The sequence below is a fragment of the Cladophialophora psammophila genome (assembly GCF_000585535.1).
Source record: "Cladophialophora psammophila CBS 110553 chromosome Unknown aczJe-supercont1.4, whole genome shotgun sequence".
NCBI lineage: Eukaryota > Fungi > Ascomycota > Eurotiomycetes > Chaetothyriales > Herpotrichiellaceae > Cladophialophora > Cladophialophora psammophila.
Genome location: NW_006912925.1, coordinates 1,343,461 through 1,362,835, shown reverse-complemented (window position 1 = coordinate 1,362,835; position 19,375 = coordinate 1,343,461). Strand labels below are relative to the sequence as shown.

General features: G+C 53.0%; 9 protein-coding genes across 9 annotated transcripts; 4 read left to right on the top strand and 5 right to left on the bottom strand.

Annotated features, from left to right (window-relative positions):
• Positions 1–250: 250 nt before the first annotated feature.
• A1O5_03412 (uncharacterized protein) lies at positions 251–2,443 on the top strand (the record flags this gene model as incomplete). The annotated part of the gene is made up of 1 exon (XM_007744023.1): positions 251–2,443. One exon carries the CDS (start codon positions 251–253, stop codon positions 2,441–2,443), a length of 2,193 nt encoding a protein of 730 aa, XP_007742213.1.
• Positions 2,444–2,592: 149 nt separating this feature from the next.
• A1O5_03411 (uncharacterized protein) lies at positions 2,593–4,200 on the bottom strand (the record flags this gene model as incomplete). Its single annotated transcript, XM_007744022.1, has 1 exon — positions 2,593–4,200. One exon carries the CDS (start codon positions 4,198–4,200, stop codon positions 2,593–2,595), a length of 1,608 nt encoding a protein of 535 aa, XP_007742212.1.
• Positions 4,201–4,372: 172 nt separating this feature from the next.
• Positions 4,373–5,543, bottom strand: A1O5_03410 (uncharacterized protein; the record flags this gene model as incomplete). Its single annotated transcript, XM_007744021.1, has 2 exons — positions 4,373–5,451; positions 5,504–5,543. 2 exons carry the CDS (start codon positions 5,541–5,543, stop codon positions 4,373–4,375), a joined length of 1,119 nt encoding a protein of 372 aa, XP_007742211.1.
• Positions 5,544–6,360: 817 nt separating this feature from the next.
• A1O5_03409 (uncharacterized protein) lies at positions 6,361–6,624 on the top strand (the record flags this gene model as incomplete). Its single annotated transcript, XM_007744020.1, has 1 exon — positions 6,361–6,624. One exon carries the CDS (start codon positions 6,361–6,363, stop codon positions 6,622–6,624), a length of 264 nt encoding a protein of 87 aa, XP_007742210.1.
• A 1,414-nt stretch (positions 6,625–8,038) lies between these two features.
• On the bottom strand, positions 8,039–10,219 carry A1O5_03408 (uncharacterized protein; the record flags this gene model as incomplete). Its single annotated transcript, XM_007744019.1, has 1 exon — positions 8,039–10,219. The coding sequence occupies one exon, from the start codon at positions 10,217–10,219 to the stop codon at positions 8,039–8,041; it is 2,181 nt and encodes a 726-aa protein (XP_007742209.1).
• A 1,435-nt stretch (positions 10,220–11,654) lies between these two features.
• On the top strand, positions 11,655–12,669 carry A1O5_03407 (uncharacterized protein; the record flags this gene model as incomplete). The annotated part of the gene is made up of 2 exons (XM_007744018.1): positions 11,655–11,882; positions 11,935–12,669. The coding sequence occupies 2 exons, from the start codon at positions 11,655–11,657 to the stop codon at positions 12,667–12,669; spliced, it is 963 nt and encodes a 320-aa protein (XP_007742208.1).
• A 72-nt stretch (positions 12,670–12,741) lies between these two features.
• A1O5_03406 (uncharacterized protein) lies at positions 12,742–13,422 on the bottom strand (the record flags this gene model as incomplete). Its single annotated transcript, XM_007744017.1, has 1 exon — positions 12,742–13,422. One exon carries the CDS (start codon positions 13,420–13,422, stop codon positions 12,742–12,744), a length of 681 nt encoding a protein of 226 aa, XP_007742207.1.
• Positions 13,423–15,018: 1,596 nt separating this feature from the next.
• A1O5_03405 (uncharacterized protein) lies at positions 15,019–17,772 on the top strand (the record flags this gene model as incomplete). The annotated part of the gene is made up of 1 exon (XM_007744016.1): positions 15,019–17,772. One exon carries the CDS (start codon positions 15,019–15,021, stop codon positions 17,770–17,772), a length of 2,754 nt encoding a protein of 917 aa, XP_007742206.1.
• Positions 17,773–18,259: 487 nt separating this feature from the next.
• A1O5_03404 (exosome complex component RRP4) lies at positions 18,260–19,370 on the bottom strand (the record flags this gene model as incomplete). Its single annotated transcript, XM_007744015.1, has 2 exons — positions 18,260–19,115; positions 19,174–19,370. The coding sequence occupies 2 exons, from the start codon at positions 19,368–19,370 to the stop codon at positions 18,260–18,262; spliced, it is 1,053 nt and encodes a 350-aa protein (XP_007742205.1).
• Positions 19,371–19,375: the final 5 nt, after the last annotated feature.

The following is a 19,375-nucleotide window of genomic DNA, read 5'->3' as shown; positions in this document are numbered from 1 at the left end:
CAGGTCCTCACGGTCCTTACTTCCATTGCGCTCTTGCCTCGAGATAAAGCCCATGAATGTACCGCATCGCAGGCATCGAAGGTGCAATCCCCCCCAACCCAAGATGGCCCAATGCTCTGATGGTGACGCGCTTCTTTCTCATGGTGTCTGTGAGCCACTTCCCCATCATTCCAGCCTGTATTTCTTCCGATCCCCATTGAAATCGGTGCCACGTTCACCTTTTTGTCCTCCTGATCTCCCACCTCGCAAGATGGCGTCAAACCCTGACCCTGCTTCTCTCAGTGCCCGCAGCCGCCGGTCTTCCATTTCTGCCATTCCGCGGCCAAAGTCTGGTACCTCTCGTCATGCTACACCCACAGGTGCTCGAGGAGACCGGAGAGACTCGGCAGCAGGGACAAGGATTCTGAACATTGGTCACAAGTACAGGAAATCATGGCACCCTGAAGACAGTGTCCCGCCTAGCTCATTTCGTATGCGTCAACCCCAGGTCCCGAACCCCAGGAATGAGTCTTTGCTTCCATACAAGCAACGATCTCATCATGATCTGTCCGGAACCCAACAGCAACTCTATGTTCGAAACCTGTCCACGCACTCCCTGGGCGGACCTGATGCCGTCGTAGCTCCACATCAGCTCAAACAGACATCCAGCACTACCGCACTGCCCAAATCCAAGACGATGAGCAGCCTCCTCTCTTCACCCCGTGAGACCATCACCAGAAGACGCCTCCTTCAACCCCTCGAGCCGCCACTACCACGAACGCAGACCTTGGGCAATATCTCGTGCTTTGGTCCATTAAATGAAACGCCTTCGCCGAGGAAGCCAATCTCAGTTTCCCTTTCCCTTCCACGGCAGCACCATGACAATCGAAGTCACCTCAACGTCGCCGATGCGTTGGTCGAAAGTAGGATGACAGAAAAAGAGATGGACTTGATGATCCAGGTCCAGAAAGAGGCCGCAATCAATCGTGCTCGACTCAGAAATTCTTGTCAACACCGAAACCCTCTAGAATATCCTCCTCCTGCGCAGTCGACGAAGCGAACAAATGAGCAAAGAGCGACCCTCAAGTTGTCGCTGAATGACGTTGCCAATACACAGCGTCTCGAAGGCATGGAGAGGATATCCTCCTCTGGGCGGCTCCTGTTCATCAATTCCACTCTAGCAAACAAGAACTGGCGAGAGAGTGACCTTCCAACTTCAACAACAATGACGACTAGCATTGGAAGCATTACCAGCTCGAATCCAAGCCAGAATTCTGAGAGTGATCCAAGACATGTCAGAGACCACCGACTTTCCTTCAGCAGGACAACTATGCTAACCGTCAAGCAGGTATATGTTGCAGAACACACATCATACTGGACCGGGCGATATGTGTCTCTTTGTGACCGACTTCGCACGAAGGAGCTTAACGTACCACCCCCATCACCGTCGAAATCGAGCGAAAAGAAGATTGATCGTCTTTTTGACAACAGTGAGAGAGTTCGTATGAACAATGCGCTCAATGAACTGAGAGAGCATTGCAAGACGGAAGAGGCCTTGAAGAGCTTTGACGACTTCGAGAATACCCTCCTCAAAAAGATAGGAATATCGCGCCAGAGCCTGCATCGAACTGGAAGCCTCGCATTTGCGGGTAGAGAGGTAGAAAGGAAGCAGGGAATATCCGGGTCGAGTGCCTCCAGGTCATTTCCCTTGAACATGTCAAATTCTCCCAGCAACGCGTCAACGCCAACAAGTCGAATATCAAGCGTCAATGCTGACGCCGTGCTAACCGTAAATTCCAAGTCGTTCTATGGTGAAGGCGCAATCGCAAAAAGCAAGACTACTGGCAATCTGGCAGCCCTTATCCCCCTCATCCCAAAACGGCAGTATGTTGTTGCAAGCAGTTCGCTGCCAAAGTCGAATACCGTCCAGCCAGTTTCACATAGGCGCAGAACATCCTACTTCGAGTGTTCTCCCGAAACTCGAGCAAAGGCTATGAAAGAGCGAGAGGAACGTGCCTCTCGTAGAGCAGCTGAGGCCCATCGACGTTCAAGCTCACATATGCCAGTCTTGGACGTGACCAAGAGTCGCGGGCAGAGCAAGGACCAAGGATCATCCTCCAGGGCTGTGAAAATCTCCGGGGCGGCCCAGTCTCAACTCAACTCTTCCAACTCCAAAACCGATGCATCGGGAGCAGTGGCAGATTCCCTGAGTGCCGCCATGCTCGAGAGCGGTCATGTTCGCCCCCCACCGAATACCGTGAGTGCGGCTTTGCCCTCCCGAGTGGAGCTCGTGGAGTTGTCTGGAGGTGGGAAAGAGAAGGTCGTCAAGTCACGGCGCAAGACCGAGAGACAGATCAGCGGGGAGATGGTCAAGATCTTGTTTGGAGCTGGTATGCGAGAGGTGAAGAAGATGGGACGTCGAGTAAGTGGGATGAGCTGGCCCGGAAGTAGCGATGAATTTTAACGCCTTGGAGCGGGAGCAAGTGCGAATGTGTTGGCGAAGGGCGTCAAGAGATGGGTTATGCGTTCAACATTGCCGCAGTTGGTCGTTCAGATAGGGGAACAGGGGGCAGAGCAGAACGCGTTCAGACAATTCTATGCTAGGCATCAAGATTATGTGGGCACCCAATGGAACTCCACCTGTACATCCCTCTCACCATTCCCGTCATCAGCAAACAGATCGACTTTTTCTAATCTCTTGGGAATGCGATTCGCGTAAAACACGCTCCGATTGTGATATGCGAGTACATTGATCCCATCATCGTTCTCCGCGTATGAAAATATCCCCTGTGCCGTAGCAGAGTTTACACATTCGAATCTGGCGGTTTTGGGGTTGACCAGGCACGGCGCGTACGATGAAGAGAGGGAGAACAACGCTTGGTGGCCGGGGTCGACGACGTCGTGTTGGGCGCGGAAGGCCGCGCACGTGCCTGAGACGTACCATTGACCCTGACGGATAAGGCAGCCCTTTTTCAAGGACGTGGAAGATGTACTGGAGGAGGCGGAGGAGTCGAGGATGTGGATTTCCAAGCGGCCTCGGCCTGTGAATGGGACGGCTGTGCTTGTGCTTGATGGTGAAGATGTCGGGTTGCTGATGGTAGTGGTCGTCTTCGACGGAGGGGAGGGAGGCAGAGGCGCGCCGTCACCAGCGGTCTTGGGGAGGTATTTGATTCCTCGCCGTGGGCAGTTGGAGATGGCTCCGTCGGGCGGCACGGGGACGAAACGTCTGCGCACGGCGCTTGCGTTCAGGAACGGCAAGCGGTGTTGATGACCAAGAAAATCTACGGTATCGCGGTTAACAGATTCCTCCGGACTAGTGGAGGTCGCAACGGCTTCGGCTTCGGCTTCAGTCCCTTGCGTGTAAGATGTATGTCTCAGCGAGCCCATCACGGCGAAATGATACCATACTTCATCCAGCTCGCCGCGGCGGTTGCAGCGGAATGTCACGGGCTGGCCGTGCGCAGAGGACCGTATTACAGCGTCCTCCAGCTCTCGCAGCGTATACCGCTTGTGGGAAGAAGGAAGGATGCCAGCCTCCGCGAGCAAGGAGTATGTATCGAGCGTCCTGAAAAGGGAGGTCGTGTGGATGAAGTAATCTAGCACGTCTAGATGGCGACGATGCTGGCGATTCGGGGAAGGCGGAGGAGGACGAGGAGAAGGAAGAGCCGCGTAACAGGCCGGCTCAAGTGTTGAAATGCATGTGCCGTGTTTATTCCACTCGTGAGCCCACAGGTGCTCGTGGTCGCCGTCGAGGGAGAGCCAGTACGTCTCCATAAACGAGAGCAGGTCGTCGATCATCTCCGAAGAATTTCCATCGTGGTCCTCCCGGTCCTGGTCCTGGTCCTCTACGGCGTGACGGAGGACGCTCCGGATATCGGAATGAGAGCGTGAAGAATCGCAGAACGCGTCGAAGCCTCCGGTGCAGAGATCCGGCCAGAGTCCGTGGATCGTCCAAGAGTTATTGGGCCCAATGGGCGGTGCGGTGTCCCAGAATTGCGTCTGCAGGAAGTGCCCTGAAGGGTGGTTTAAACAGCATGTGTCTATATCTTGAGGCGGCGGTGAGGGACACGACAGCACTGGAGGATTGGGGCATTGGGCGGGTTTCAAGGTTGAGGGTAAAAGGGTGTTGTTGTTGATAATGTTGGGTGTTGTTAATTGATTGGGGAGAAGAAATGAGGACAGGACGGGGATTTGGCAGAGGATTTGATAGAGAGATGCCATTGCGGGATGTGTGATAAGGGCAGAGTAAGGATAGCCAGGTGATGGCAGGTCTTGGTATTGTATATAAAAAAGGCTGTTGATATTTGAAGCAACAACTCGAAGTGTCAGGGATGAAGTTGGCGAGCGCGTGGTTTGCGTTCCCCTGAATATGACGTCAGCGAGGCTGAGCCGGTCACGAGGCTAACGACCCAATGCTCATCAAGCCCCCTAACACTTCATCCTGGGGGTATTTGGTTCCGCCTTGCTTTCTAATCTCGTCCATAATCTCCATGACACGGATGGTCTCCTTCCAAGGCATAATCTCATTCTCTTTCCGGCCAGCAGCGATGTCTAGGGCAGTATTGTCTGCCTCGTAAAAGAATCCGCGGCCGATGCGAGGGTAGTCGTAGTGCTTGCTTTCAAAATCATTCTTGGTGTTTTCTTTGCGTCGATAGACGGTAAACGACAGAGGATGCGATGGTGCCGCGCCATGCACGTCGATGTACCCTTCTGTGCCTTGGATACGGCAAACCACGTCACCCATGCCACCAGACATAGTAGTAGAACTGACGATTCCCTGTCTTCCAGTCGACGGATACTGTATCAGAATGCTCGAGGTGACTTCAACCCCATGCAGATGGCTCTGAGTTGCCAAGACAGTCGGCCTTTCAGAATTCTCAGGTGTGTTAGGGTCGAGGGCCAGAAAAGCCCATGTTAGGGGGTAGATGCCAGTATCTAATAGCGTGCCCGCACCAAGCTTCGGGTCTTTATACCGTGAGGTGTCCGGCAAGCTAGGGATATGAACCAGGAGGCTGAAATCAGATGACATGCGAAAGACATCCCCGATGACCTGATCTTGAAAGAGTAACTTCCTCAACTCGGTCACGAGAGGTCGATGCCGGAGCCACATTGCCTCGTGGACATAAACACCTTTCTTCTTGGCCGCATCAAGCACCTCTCGTGCCTCGCGGGCGTTAATGGTGAACGACTTCTCGCACAGAACATTCTTGCCCGCGGCAATGGCACCGAGACAGTTGCTTTTGTGAAAGGAGTGCGGAGTGCCTATATAGACGCAATCCACATCTGGATCGGAGTAGACCTGGTCATATGAGGCATAGATGGTTGGGTTTGCACTTGGGCAATGTTTGGCGGCAAAGTCTTTGCCCTTTTCCAGAGACGAGGACCCGATGCATTGGATAATGTGTTTTGCTTTTGCGTCTGGTCGGTTGAGCATGAGATCTTCGACGAACCAAGAAGATATGAGGCCAGTTGCTGCGGGCTGCTGTCAGTGTAGCCCCCAGCATTCAAAGTGGCCGTCACATACACACTACTCCCCACCGGCAAGTTGGGATCTCGGTAGCCATAATGGACTTGGGGGCTTACTGTGACGGGGCAGCTGGATAAGTACTTGGGCAGTTTGGGCAGTGAAGAAAGGAAGCCATCATTCGATTAGGTATGGACTACCTCGTACAATAGTTAGTCAAGAGGATAGCGGGGTTGGGAGACGGAAAAAGATCCCGCCGGCAAATAATGGCGGATCTTGATCACATGATGTAGTCACGTGATATGGAGTGGGTAAGAGCGGGATGCTCTGCGACCCCAGTTAAAGCTTCAATTGTGGGTTTCTACCTCGTACCCGGTACACGAGTGCACCCTCCACGTTCCCATCAACGCCCCAGTTATCCACTCATTGTCCCTCTTTTTCAAACCGACCGAATATATTGGACTGTTCCTTTTACCACGATACAGAGTTCGCGCCGCATATTAGGTACGAGATAACAGTACACACAACACGCACTGGCTCTTCGCTTGGCCGAGGTCAAGGTTGAATTCAACGCCCGAACCCTTGTCACCTTGATCAGCGGCTATCGCGCATTTCCGCATCATCGAGAAGTTCGCACTCCACTGACACGCTTCTACCATATCACAGTGCCGCAGAAAGCGTTGGACTTCTGGGCACCAGCCTGCGCTTAGTTGGTGTCGTAAGTTCCCGCCCTCAACGCAGGTTCCCAACTTCCACTATCATCGTCCTAGACTAGACTGACTTGTTTTACTGCAGTTCTAGACAACGCAACGATACCGCGTTCCTATCCCTAGACATCAGGTCTCGCTCCCTATCGCTCTTCATAATCACATTCTCCCTCTTTGTCACCCAGACAGGTCATCTTGGAACCCGCAGCCATGGGCCGCTTCACCACTATGATCCTCTCCTGCCTACACAACCTGCTCATCCAACTCCCGCAGAATGGCTACCACAATATCTCGCGCGTCGTGCAGCCCCAAATCCGAAGCATATCTGAGAGTTTCACCATTGCGACTTCCGCTTCAAGGCGCAATGCTGCTGCCCGCAAGGAGGATGGGATAGAGTTGCAGCCGATGGCGCCCAAGACCTCAGGTGAGGCGTCCATGAAACAAGACGTGGTTGAAGGTGCTCAAGTCCGATAGACCATGGCAGCCTTGAGGTGGACACAATTCGGGACCATGAAGAAATCATTTACAAGAGATTGGATCGAGTTTGATCTTGAGAGTCCACGGAAGAGACACCCTCCTACCGACGACCTCGCCTCTACATCCAGAATTGCTTCCCTTGACATCAGTTATCTGAACGGCGATCTATCTCACTCAAACAGATAACTTCAGAGCCCATATTGCTGGGCAATGAATCGCCAGAAGAGTCTCTCTTGCCTATGCCGATTCGCACGTTGCCTAGCACCTTCCTCCCTACCGGCAACTGTTGCGGAAAATGTTAGCCCAAAGAGTCTCGAACAACAAACGGAGCTGAGACGATTTCGCCCACCTGGTCGAGCAACAATCCAATTGCAGCGGAGTTAGAGATATTCCCCCGCTCCACGATCTCGCCACCAAGGTGCTGGTTGAAGCCAGAACTCCTTGTTAAACAAGCGCTTGTCACGGCTGGCCTGAAAGACCTGGGTTTAAAGACTGAAAAGGCGGACGGCTTTCTGAACCATGGAAATCCTGCTTTTTCATATTTCCCCGCCCGCCTCATCTTTCTATGGGGTAACAGTGCTCTGAGTCACCTCGATCGGGCTATCCGGACAAGACAGATTGATATGCCAGCAACATCGCCTCGACGGGAGGGAGGAGAGGCGGAGTTGAACGTTTCGATTCGAACCAGCCCGGCAGGCAGGCGGGCAGGCAGACGGACAGATAGATGGGCCGAGTCCACGTACCCCATCCACCTCCTGGAGGGACACAGCGTGGTCCGACAGAGGACATATTACATTACGCAGTATAGGTCCAGCGACCACAGAGAAGGTTGCTACTCTTCTGTAATACTTTGCAGTATACTATATCGTATCGTATTGTATGGTGCTATGCTGTGCTTTGTTTTGTTGCCTTGTATTGTGTTGCGTTGCACTGACCCTTTGATTCTCTAATGCGTTAGTCTGTCCTCGGTTCTCTGTCCTTCATCCTCCATTATCCTAATGTCATCGCACTATAGAGATAGTGGTCACTTTTCTTGGAATTGGAAAAAAGGGTTTATGCAAGATTGAGTTTCGTCTCCGGTTCGAGTCGAGTTGATTCAAGTCAGGTTGAGTCTTCTCGCTGTGTTCTCGTTCCGCTTTTTACGCGCGGACGGGCAACTAGGCCATCCTGCAAGCCTGGGCTGCATGGCTATGAATTTGGCTCCAGCGCTCTTCAATGCCGCGGCCCCAATTTCTTCGGTCTCAAGCACTCATGACAACGTTCCATCACCCCAGTCAGACAAGAAGATCAGGTCCAGACCGGCGCTCGTACCATGCCACAACCCACATCTCCCTCATCGCCAATCGTGTGGCATGGCTCATCAAGTCATTATCAAGCACTTGGCGTCCCTGTCAGCAAGCCAACTTGATCGTCAACCACGAATATGCCGTCTTCCCTGATGATACAACTGGGCCACGGTCTTTGGTTCCGAGTCTTCAGTGCGATACCCCGATTCATTGCTCACCATGCTCTCTCTGAGTCTGTCTCGTCTTTCTTCCCTTGCGGAATCGCTCTCATAACCATGATGTTCTGATTCCCTTGGTATGGCGCCTGCCCCTCTGAGATCTCGAGTGCCGGGTCGAAGGTGAAGGACACGTGCCACACCGGTGTGAATATCTCCTTTGTCGTACTCGTCTTGTTCCCGTTCGTTTTCCTTGTTGTCGTTGGCTTCGTGGGCCTGGTAGGCTTGGTAGGGCTGAAAATAGTTCGGTTTCGATGGACTTCTCCGCCCTTCATCACGGATGATTCGTTCAATGTCGGTTTCCGTCTCGCTGTACGGCAGCCCACTCGATGAATTCAACATATCCAACGCACAAATGCTCTTGCGGTAGACTTCACGATCGCTGCTGGCGATGCTGTGATCCGATGTGTTTTCATCTGTGACTCGCTCTGTCCGAAGATCACCCTCTGGAGGTGATGAGGGGAGGTCGGAAACCTCGGTGATTTTACTTAGCACACGTCGTGCAGCGGTTTGACCCATGATGCCATTCTTGAAGTAGTCCGAGGTAATCTGCGCCGCGAGAGGGCTCTCGACTGACTGAGGAATTTCCGCAACTCGAGCTGCTGGGGGAAGTGGCCTCGGGTATGCAGGCGGCTCAGGGAGAGACTTGTCCTTGTCGACGGAAGATGCAATATTAACCCTGTGACTTTGTGTTGCGCCGATCGAGTCGGATCGCGGTCTGATTGTTGGCGCCGTCGCGACGGACTCGCTGGAGGCTTGGGAGCTATCAATGGGTGTGTTTGGGGTCGTCTGCGCTCGTGGATTTGTATGTGTCTGTAGAGAAGGTCTGTGGCGAAGACCGTCCCGGTCGACGGCGAACGACACCTCCTTAGATGAGTACCTAGGATCGGATGGTGGAAAACCAATCATGCTGTAGCTCGTGATAAGGGTTCCTTTCTTATATTTTTCCTTGTCTCTCTCCATTCCGAAGAATCTCAAGGCTTTGGAGGTGTTGCTGTTCCTAGCAGCCACAGGAGCGGAGTCCAAAGAGGTCTGGAGCATTGCTTGAGCCTGGGACATGACGTTCTTGACATCCTCCCGTCGTGCGAAAACTTCCTCGCGGGCACTACCAAGCTTCTGACGAAGGTTCGCAATCTCAGCGTCGCGTTGGTCGATTTCCAGTGCATGGGCCGTCTGCAAGCTTTCCATGTTCCCTCGCAGCTCTTCGTACCTTCGGAACATCATTTCCGAGTCCATTTGCGTCTCTCGACTCTCGGCTAATGCGGCACGACACTCCTGTACTTCGTTGCTCAGATCATCGTTTTGTTGTACCAGAAGCAATAGTTCGTGATCTTTTTCCCGCACGAGTTTGAGGGCTTTCTCGTACCTGTCCACGTACGCGTCGAGGTTTTTGGACTGATCTTTGATCATCGCTCCCTGGCCATGCAATACCTTGCGATAATCGCCAACCAGGTTGCGCGCGTCCCGTAGGTCTGCTTCATATTTGTCGAGGGTGTCCTCCGCGACGCGAACGTAACTGGTTAGCCCGTGAGCCTCCTTGCCAGTGTATTCAGCTATTAGTTGGAGAACCTGTTGGGTCCTAGGCTCACGGATAGAATCGGCCCAACTGGGGAAGTGTTTCTGAATGAATGTACCCAGAAGGTGTGCGACTGCGTGGACCGTATTTCGAAGTTCCGAGATTCTTCTGTCTTTAGCTTCAATTTCCTTGTCTTTCACCACCATCTTCGCCAAAGCGTCTTCTACCTGTCCTTCGAGTTCATTCAGTTGTTCATGAGAGACCTTGGTATCACGCTCAGCAAGCGACTCCGCGGACTCGACAATCTTGCGATAATCGGCAGTGATCAACCGCATTTGATCGGAGAAGGACTTGAGTGCCTGAGGAGTGTTAGACTGAGGAGGGTTCCCAAAGATCGCATTTCTTACACTGTTCAAGGTTACTTGGTTGACGCTTGACTCGAGCTTCAAGTTGCCAGCCTGGTGGAGGAGAGTCGTCATCTTCTGTAAATGACTGCGCATCGCGGGTAGCCAGTGCTGCGATATGGTCACATGGTCGCATTCAGGGAGTTTATCCAGCAACTCCTCGACGGCCATTGTGGTGAATGGCCGTGTAATCTGCGAAGCTGCAGGAAAGCGGCTTCCGATGGTGTAGGTAGGCATTGTGCTGTGACCACACCGGTCGTGCTTTCTCAAAGGGGTGGCCAGATTTCGTAAAGCTTCCATTGTCCCGTCATCGGTAGACACGGAGGGGGAGAGAGGCGGCACAGAACTCAAGGTTGATTCCTCGGTGTTTCGGCGAAGCAATCGAAGAGAGGGCGGAGGTGATATAGGGTCTGTTTGCGGGAAACCTTGGCTCGCTAAAAGAAGTGAACCTGGCAACTCTGCCGCTGCCAGTGAATACAGTGATGTTGGGCTGGCTGGCGTCTCCGGCAGTGCGAAACCTGGCGTGGAGGGTACGGCAGGGTTGCAGGGTGAAGAACCTCCCTTGATATCAGTTCCTAACAGTAAATGTTTACGGCGGTCGGTGGGCGTCTTGGGAGTCAAGAGGCCTCCAAGCCCCGAACTCAACGGTGCCAGAGCCTGACCTGATGATATGGCAGCAGCTTCGCAGCTACTCGATATTCGAAGCGGAGGAGGTCGACGACGGAGTTTGGGCTCAGTCTTTGGGTCCATTTTCCCGTGCATTTGATCCCCAACCGCGAGTTCAGAACAGACAAGTCCACCAAGTCCACCATTGGGAACCACCTTGGTGCCATGTGCCCGTGTCTTTGAACCAAAAATGGACGCCATTGGTATAGCTGGATGAAAGGAATCGGGAATATCAAAGGAGGAAACAGAAGAAGAACGAGTCGCCTTTGGATCTGACTACGCCTTTTGAACCTGGAATATGCTCACGTATGCACCATGACCATGCAGAGGGACACCGTTGTCCACATCCTGCTATGCAGGGGGTTGAAGCAGAGATAGTCGCACCTGAGAGAGAGCTTCAACAAGCCTATCCAGAAGAGGGTCGGAGAACGAGCCAATCAAGAAGTCATCGTGACGAGCTCGAAGCCCAGATGAGGAGAGATCCGATTGTACCACCATCCCCAGAGTCCCCGAGGCCACCTCCTCAGCTGCAAGGAGGCGCCTAAACCAGGCCATCACGAGGCCGGCACTTGACGAATCTCCCCATCGTCCAGCTCAACGCGGGTATCATGATGAGACGACCAGTGGCCGAGGCGGGGGTGAAGCCCAGGTCAATATGACAGCCAGTTGGTATTGAAGCAAGTCCAGGACAGTTATCAGAGCAGCAGAAGGGAAAATTTCGAAGGAGGAGGAGCAGAAGGAGAAACGAGAAATATGCAGGGCTTCCGAAACAGGATTAGTGCGGATTGGCAAACCGCCAAGTCCCATCTCGCTGTCGAACAACATCCTGCCAACAGTTTCTCCCCTCCACCAAACTCATCAAATACCCTCCCTCAAAAAACCCCCCTCGGCGGAACCCGAGTAGGGCTTTTCACATAGATGCTGTGGGATCGGCCCGAATATGAATCCTGCGGAGTCGACGAACAGACCGCCCAAAAGTGTCAAAACAGATCACACACAGTCACCATCAGACACAACACCTCGCAAAGGCCACGCAAGTAAAAGCAAATACCGATCCGCCGCCATCAGTGCGTCCGGAATCCACAGCGGCGATGTCGGAATCTTTGTCACCTCCGACAAGGGACAGGAGAGGAGATGTTTGCAAGAGCTATCTGATCTGTTAGAAGAGGTGCGTGCCAGTCTTGTCTCGTCACAGACCACCAACTAACTAATCACATCAGGTCTTCGATGATGACTCAAGTAGTCGTCCGCCGGAGGCAGCCCTAGACATCCAGCGAAATAAGGATGACGAAGGTGACATCGAAGCCGATATACATGCCGAGTTGGACTCCCTGAGATCTGAACGAGGGCCCCAAAATGGGCAGTCCCAGAAGTTCTCCTTGATTATGCTCGACATACCATGTGTCTCATTTATTCGATTCCCCAGCAACTCCAGACTGGATCCCGTCGAAACTGTCCGCAAATTATGCCTCTCGGCCTCAAGCAAGGAGGGTGCTGGACCGCGAAGTCGCTACATCAGGAGACTCACGCCGGTGACTTTGATTCGGAAGACCCTGAATGACGGACTCCAATCGCTTTGTGATCAGGTCCTTCCCAAACACTTTTTGATCGACGTCGACCCGGAAGACGACAAGCAAAGTTCTGGAAGCGATGGCGAGTGTAAGCACCAACCATACAAGTTCGCCATCCGTCCGACTATCCGCAACAACAACAAGATTGACCGAGACCGTGTTATTCGGCTGGTTGCTGACAAGGTCGCCTCCTTGGGTCAGGGGAAGCACTCTGTAGACTTGAAAGGATATGACAAGCTCGTCCTTGTCGATGTGTATCGAAACGTAGTCGGCATGAGCGTTGTCGGGAGCGAATATGAGACATTGAAGAAGTTCAATCTGGCCGAGATCCATGCAAGCCACTATGGCAATGGCGACAAGGACTCTGCAAACGGTGAAAGCTGACACCAAACGGCAAAGTGTTTGATGGCATAGATGTGGGCTGTGGAGGAGATTAAGAATCATCATCCTCAAGCGTCATTTCTCCTCACTGCTGATCCTTCGCATCTTGTCGACGACACGCTTCCAGAAGCCGTCAGATCTGTCAGCTTCACCGCGCTGCTCGGTATCCTTCATTGTCCCCTTTGCCCGCCAATACCCAGGCCCATGCTGCTCAATCACCTTATCGCATCCTCTGAGCGTGCCTCGAGCGAGCCAGAAGCCTTGCCAATTTGCTCGAGATGAATTTTTCATTGCAAGCTGCACTGTCGCTGGCGGCTTTGGTCGGGAATATTGTTCCAGCCACCATTTTCGATATGCCTCGCTGAACCTGATCTGAGGCATTGCGAGCGACTGGGAGCCTGATTCGGATGTGGACGCATAGGGAATCGCGATCAGTGCCTCGGAGCGTGAAGAAGAATGATCGACAAGAGAGTTGCTGGTGAGACTTGACGAGGCGAATGGGCTGCCGCAAGTAGTAGTAGGAGGCGAAGGTGCTTTCCTGGGCTGCAAGTATGCGGTCGTGTGTTCGAAGTCGACCAAGAAGCCCTGCGCGTCATACCGACCGTACCTTCTGGCAAGCGCACGGCTGGACGGCCACTCATCCCGCATATTGATGTAGTGAGCAACACCGTCTGATCCGGTGTCATGGGATCCTGGAGGCAAGGTACAGCTTTCCGGGAAGTCGGGGAAGCCATCTGTACGTGTAGTGTGATCCATCATAAGAAGAGCTTGGATACAGCCTCTTGGGCTGGGAAATAGGCGACAATCAGTTGGTCACACCGAGGTCCGAGATCCTGAAACAAGAAAGGAAGGCAGCCCTTGATTACTGGTACTGAACCAGCTCATTGTCAGGAAAGTCAACAACGAGCTCACAGTGACGGGTCGCAACAAGCCGATCACAGAGCCGTTTGCCAGAAAAGGGGCACGATGTTTCTTGCACTCCACCAAACAAACCTCCTCCCATCCTGGAGGTGAAGGGGAAGCAGAAGGGGTCTTCTTCGTCACTTGAAGCTCGCCTGGATATGGATGATTTCCACTTCCGATCACGACGTATGGCACGTGCGCTTCCTGAAGCTCGACTGGAGAAAGACGACTAAAGGAGCGGCACTGTCTGAGCCTTCGACATAGCAAGTACAGACTCCATACTAGCGCGGTGAGTCTGGCTCCCTCCGCTCGAGGACAAGGCTGGGGTCGTATCGGGCATGGTCAAATATTAGATATCTGGTTGCCGCACATATCAGTGGTTCTTCAATGGGCAAGCTCCCGACTTTACGTCAACGCAATCACCGGTGTACGCTAATGGAGAAGAGTTCATCAACCTGAGCATGACGATTGCATCAATCCTGCACTAGAAGTGTTAGAAGAATACAATTTCCGAGACCTGTTTCCATTGCCTTGGCCGCTGCGACAATCTTGGACTTGAAGCCGGATGAATAGTTGAGGAGGGAGGATTACAGCCATAGCGCACTGAGTGATAGCGTGATGACTGCTGTATTACAGTGGTGGAAACACGAGGACAACCCTACGAGCTTACGGCACATGACTTCGCATAGTTGCTTAGGAGCTGTCTAGAGCGAGTGTGAAATGACAGGCAACGTGCGGGAGGGCGCACTTATCAAGCGACCATTTGTGGACAGAACCCCCTATTGCCATTTTTATATCGCACGGAGTCGGGAGACATATCCGCATGGCCTGCTGAAGACTGCAGAGAGACTGGTGTGTAGCATGTGCGAAACCACAGCTGGTCTTCTGAATTGTCTTGTTCAGAGACGCCACTAATCGGCGCTGCCATCTGCCTCCGTATTCTTGTAGTTTGTTGTATCTCGGAGCGGATGTGGAGTATTCTACTTGGTGTTTCCATGTCAAGTACTGTGGTGGGTGAGATCTACCTCGCTACCTAAAACACTCTGCACACTCCACGTAGGTACAGTACTTGTTATGTACTCGGTACAAGTAGTAAGAAGGCTAGTTAGGCGATTCACCCAATCAGAGCATGTTGGGTGGATAAGGGAACAGTACTCGGTAGCCATTGGTGGGTGCGCGTGTCCTCGTGTTCAAGTGCGGGCCTGGCGCGGGGTAACTGGGCCTTGGCTTGCTCTGCTCGTTGTCGTGCAACTTGTTGGTTTGGTCGCTGCCTGGAAGCAACCGCACCGAGCACCGAGCACCTCCAGCAGCACCAGCTGCCTGATTCTCTCTTTACGCTCACCTCTCTCTGTGTCTGTCTCTCATTCTCACACAATCAAACCTATCAAACCTCCTATGTCCTTCCCTATCCTCTAGAGATAGCCACGAAACTAGCCTCCACGCTTCGTCATGGCTGATCTCGATCTCGATCTCCCGGCCTTTGGCATCCGCGACCTGAACGGCCCTACATCTCCCCCAGGCATCGTTCAGATTTCCGCCTCGCAGTATGACAGCACCATCCGCACTCAGCCTGATACCGCCCTTTCGTACATCGACCTCGATGATGGGGAGCTTATTACCGTCGGAAGTTCGTTCGAGCTGCAACAGCGTCTGGAGGAACCTGTCTCTCCTTCGACCCCTGCCGTCCCCTCCCCGGTGAAAGCTGCAAGAGAGGCCAAGGAAAATATGCTGGTACATATCTTCGACATCCGGCACACCAGCAGAAGTTTGGCTGTGTGGAGAGATCACGAGGCATATACGACCAAGAAACTGCGAGAACGACACAGGTCGTCGTCATGTTCGGGCGAAGACGACACTAGTCCACCTAGGGCATCCCCACCTAGATCTGAACCTCGATCTACTCTCGACAATCCGACCACTCAGGATAAACTGAACAAGCGTCCCGCCGTCTCCCCTCGATCAACCCAGGTCTCGGACACTACCACGAGTGATGAGAGCAATGCTGGTAAATGCTCCACGACACAAGCGACCCTCCCTGGTCAAGGCGAGAGTCCGTGTCAGATGGACAAGACCCTTACCAGTCTCTTCACAGGTATCGAACCTCATCTAGGCCCTTTGGCTGACTTCCTTGAATCCACAGCTGAGGGACTGCGAAGGATTGCAGAAAGGACTGCTGAGGCTGATGCCAGCCCTGTCGAGTGTGTCTTGAGCGGGTTCAGGAAGATTATGAAAGATGCCGGCGAATTGGGTCTCGAACTATTGGCTACATTGAACGAGGAACTAGAGAAGAATCGAAGCAGTGAAACCGGGCAGGCTAACGGAACCCGACCTAATTCAGAAGGACTGCAACCGTTCTCCCTCTCCGCTGAGGCCGAAGAGCCCACCCCAGAAGACAACCCGCAGCGTGATGTTGAGCCTTCTCCAAAGAAAGTCAGCTTCATCGAGACGGCACCTACGGAACATCCTCCCAAGGAGCTGAAGTCTGAGGTGCCGGAGCCCTTCTACAGGGACAGCCCCTCTTCAAAAGGTCAGACATTCAACCTCGTATCATCCGCACCCTCCACCAATACTCAAAAGCCACCTCCCTTCCGCCCTTCCCCCATGGAGGAGGTTCTGTTTCCGCTCTTGTCGACGCGATCGCGTCTTCAATCCGGGCCCGACTCCATCATTGACTCTCAGCGATCTGATTCCGATGCCCTGACCCGTTATCCACCCTTGCCGTCTCTCCGAAAAGCCGTAAGCATCAGCGGATTGCACAGCAAGCCCGGACCATCTGGTAGTCGTCAATGTGGCTTGGGCACTTCGTCGGCCTTATCTCGCTATCCCAGCATTGGCCAATTTGAAGAGCAATCACGTGCGAAGTCTCAAGTCGATTCCGACTCGGACTATTACAGCCGTTGGCCAAGTTCAATTTGGCCATTCATTCCGCCAACTCCCAAGAAGACAGACGTCTACAAGAAGCCTACAGTAGAGGATGAAGATGAGCCTGTCTCTACTCTTCAGGCAGAACTGACAGGAAAAACAAAAGCTCCCGCCATTCAGGATGTCCCCAAGTCCACCACAGTGTCAGTGCCTGGTGCCTGGCCTGACCAAAAGCCTGACCAAAAGTGTGATTATGCGGGTTATAAAGGGCTCAATACCATGGTTGCTCCTGGCAACCTGTCCAAAGATATTCTTCAGAGGTTCTCGGAGAGAAGGCGGGACTCAGTTACCGGTGGTCTCCCGCAACGGCCTAGCAGTCCCGTTGGTACGACATACGCTCGCGGACCAATTTTTCCCAGAAAGTCCCAGACAATCAGCGGCATCAACCCTGCGGCGAGACTCAATGGGCCATTTGATCCTCTTGCACACATTCCCGCCTTACAGCCTCGACCCCAACGATCGCAGCCAGACCTGTCAGCTTCCACGTTAGGCTTTCGGAGTGCCGCGGGAGACCCAGCCTGGCCTGACCCTTTGACCTATAGGAGTCGGACGGTTCACCATACTGATCGCTACAAGCCTCATGATCCTCCTCTCGAGACCCAAGTGAAGAACAATTGCAGCACAACCACAAATTCTAGCGTAGCATCCTATCCATATGTGAAATCATCTCCTGTGCAGTTAGAAAGGTCTGGGTCCCAACCCTCAACCAAATTTCACCGTTCAGTACCTGTTGCTACAAAACCTGCTGCTTCGACTCAGAAACCTGTGTGGCCTTCAACAGCAGGGAGGAACACGCATTCTTACACAACTGGATCTGCATCGATATCCTCCGTGCCACAGCCCGTTCGATCTCAGCCAGAAATAATCCGGGTGCCACCAAAAGTCAGTACGACCTTCAGGCCATCACCCCCGATCGCGCCTGCTCCGCCACCAATGTCAGCCGCCAGTACCATCTCTCGCTCTCTATCGATTCTTTCCCCTTGCTCACCCTCATTCACTCGTCCTCGCGCTCGCTCGGGGATCTCCCCACCTGAGCCTTTTTCGAGCCTGAGCGTTGATGAGTGTGTCAAGACTCTGAAAGGCATGGGCTTTGGCAGAGACGATCCGAATGAATTAGCTCGCTTAAACGTCTATGCGGCGGCCGCTGGAGGAGATGTTGAGGCCGCAATTGAACTTCTCGAGGACGATCGTGAAGCAGCCAGAGTGCTCCGGAAGAAAACCGACAACATTAGGGAGCTCGGGAAGGAGGCCGATGTGGAAGAGAATCCATGGGAAGACTAAACCAGGTGTGTCCTCGTCAGGTGTTGGAGCCTACAATTATGAAGTGATGATGTAGTCAATGGCCAAAAAAAATGCAAGCCGAACGAAAAAAAAGCAGAACTCTTGGACTTTTTCGATTTTGATTTCCACCGGCGCTTTCTGGGAGTGAATGGCATTATATAACCCCAATCAAAAGGGACTGACTGGATTTTCTCTTTCGATGAATAAAATGACAGCGACAAACCCTTTTCAACGTCTCGTGCGGCAGCCATGGGTGGGGACACCAGGGGCGGTTAGTTCTATCTATTGTATCCCGCAACCCCTACCTAAGAGAAAGAGAGAAAGAGGGAGGAACTGGACAGAATGAGATGTATTCTTACGTATCAGGATTCAATCTAGGCGCATATATAGGACGGACGACGTGTACCTCGTTTGTGAGATTGAATCTCTCGATCATTAATAGGTGCTGCCGGTCGCTGCACCTTTTTTGTTATTGCCATATATCATATCAGTGAAGAGCTGCATCAAGGATCCTCTTCCTGACTTCGTCGCTGAAACTGGTGGCGACGACTTCCTGGTCCGTCATGACGTCCATTTCGGCATCAACGGCAGCTTCATAAGCCTTGACGACGTTGTCCTCGTCGACTCTCACTCCATCCTCGGCCAGGATCTTGATACACTCGGAGATGCGCGCGATTTCTCGTCTGGTGCCTTCTCCGATATCGTCATTTTGGCTCGAGTAGATGGCACTGCTGACAACGTCGTCGAGATTCGATATGCTGACGCCGCCGCTCATCCTGCCCTGATCTTCGACTTGTTCCATGTGCTTGCTCAGCCAGATGTATCCATTCACTCCGAGGATGACGTTGATGTCTCCACCGCTCTGAGCACCACTGTTGATAGTAAAGACCTGTCTGCGGCTGCGGACCACGCCTCCGCCGCCGCCGGTACCAGTGACGGCGAGGAACATTCCGTTTCGAAGCTTGCCGTATTTCAGACTTCGGGTATGTAGATTCGCCGTCCCGTCACTACTCCTCAGCTGTTGAACTTCCGCAACAAGTAAATCCCCTTCTTGGAAGTAGTTCCGCATTTGCAGTTCATCGGCAGTTGTGCGTCGTCTCAGGACACCTCCTGGGAGATTTATGGACGACAAGGGTAATTGCGCCAACAAGGGCGCCGCGACGTCCACTTTCCATTGGTTCTTCTGGACTTCCACTATACGGCCGACAACGAGATCGCCAATTTCGGGTGTATATCTTGCGCGAAGAGGCGCAACTGAGAGTAATTTGTTTGTCTTTTTCAGCGGGCCCGCAAGAGTCGCGATCATGGTGGTTGATTGCTCGGGCATGAAGGTGCCGTGTCCCCTATTACCTGCGTCAGTAGAATGTACCTCGAGTTTGCGCCGGGGCTGTGCGCACCTACCTCATCCACTGCGTATCATCCGTAATGACCTCTCCGGGCAGGGCTATCTGTCGAGACGAAGAGGACAGTCGGCGACGTTTTGACTGTCGGCTGCCTTCTTCTTGCACTGAGACATCGCTGTCCTGGTCGCCATCATCGTATGCATCAATTTGCACGTCCTCCTCTTCAGGTTCTGGGGGCAGTACAGCTAAGCCCATATTCG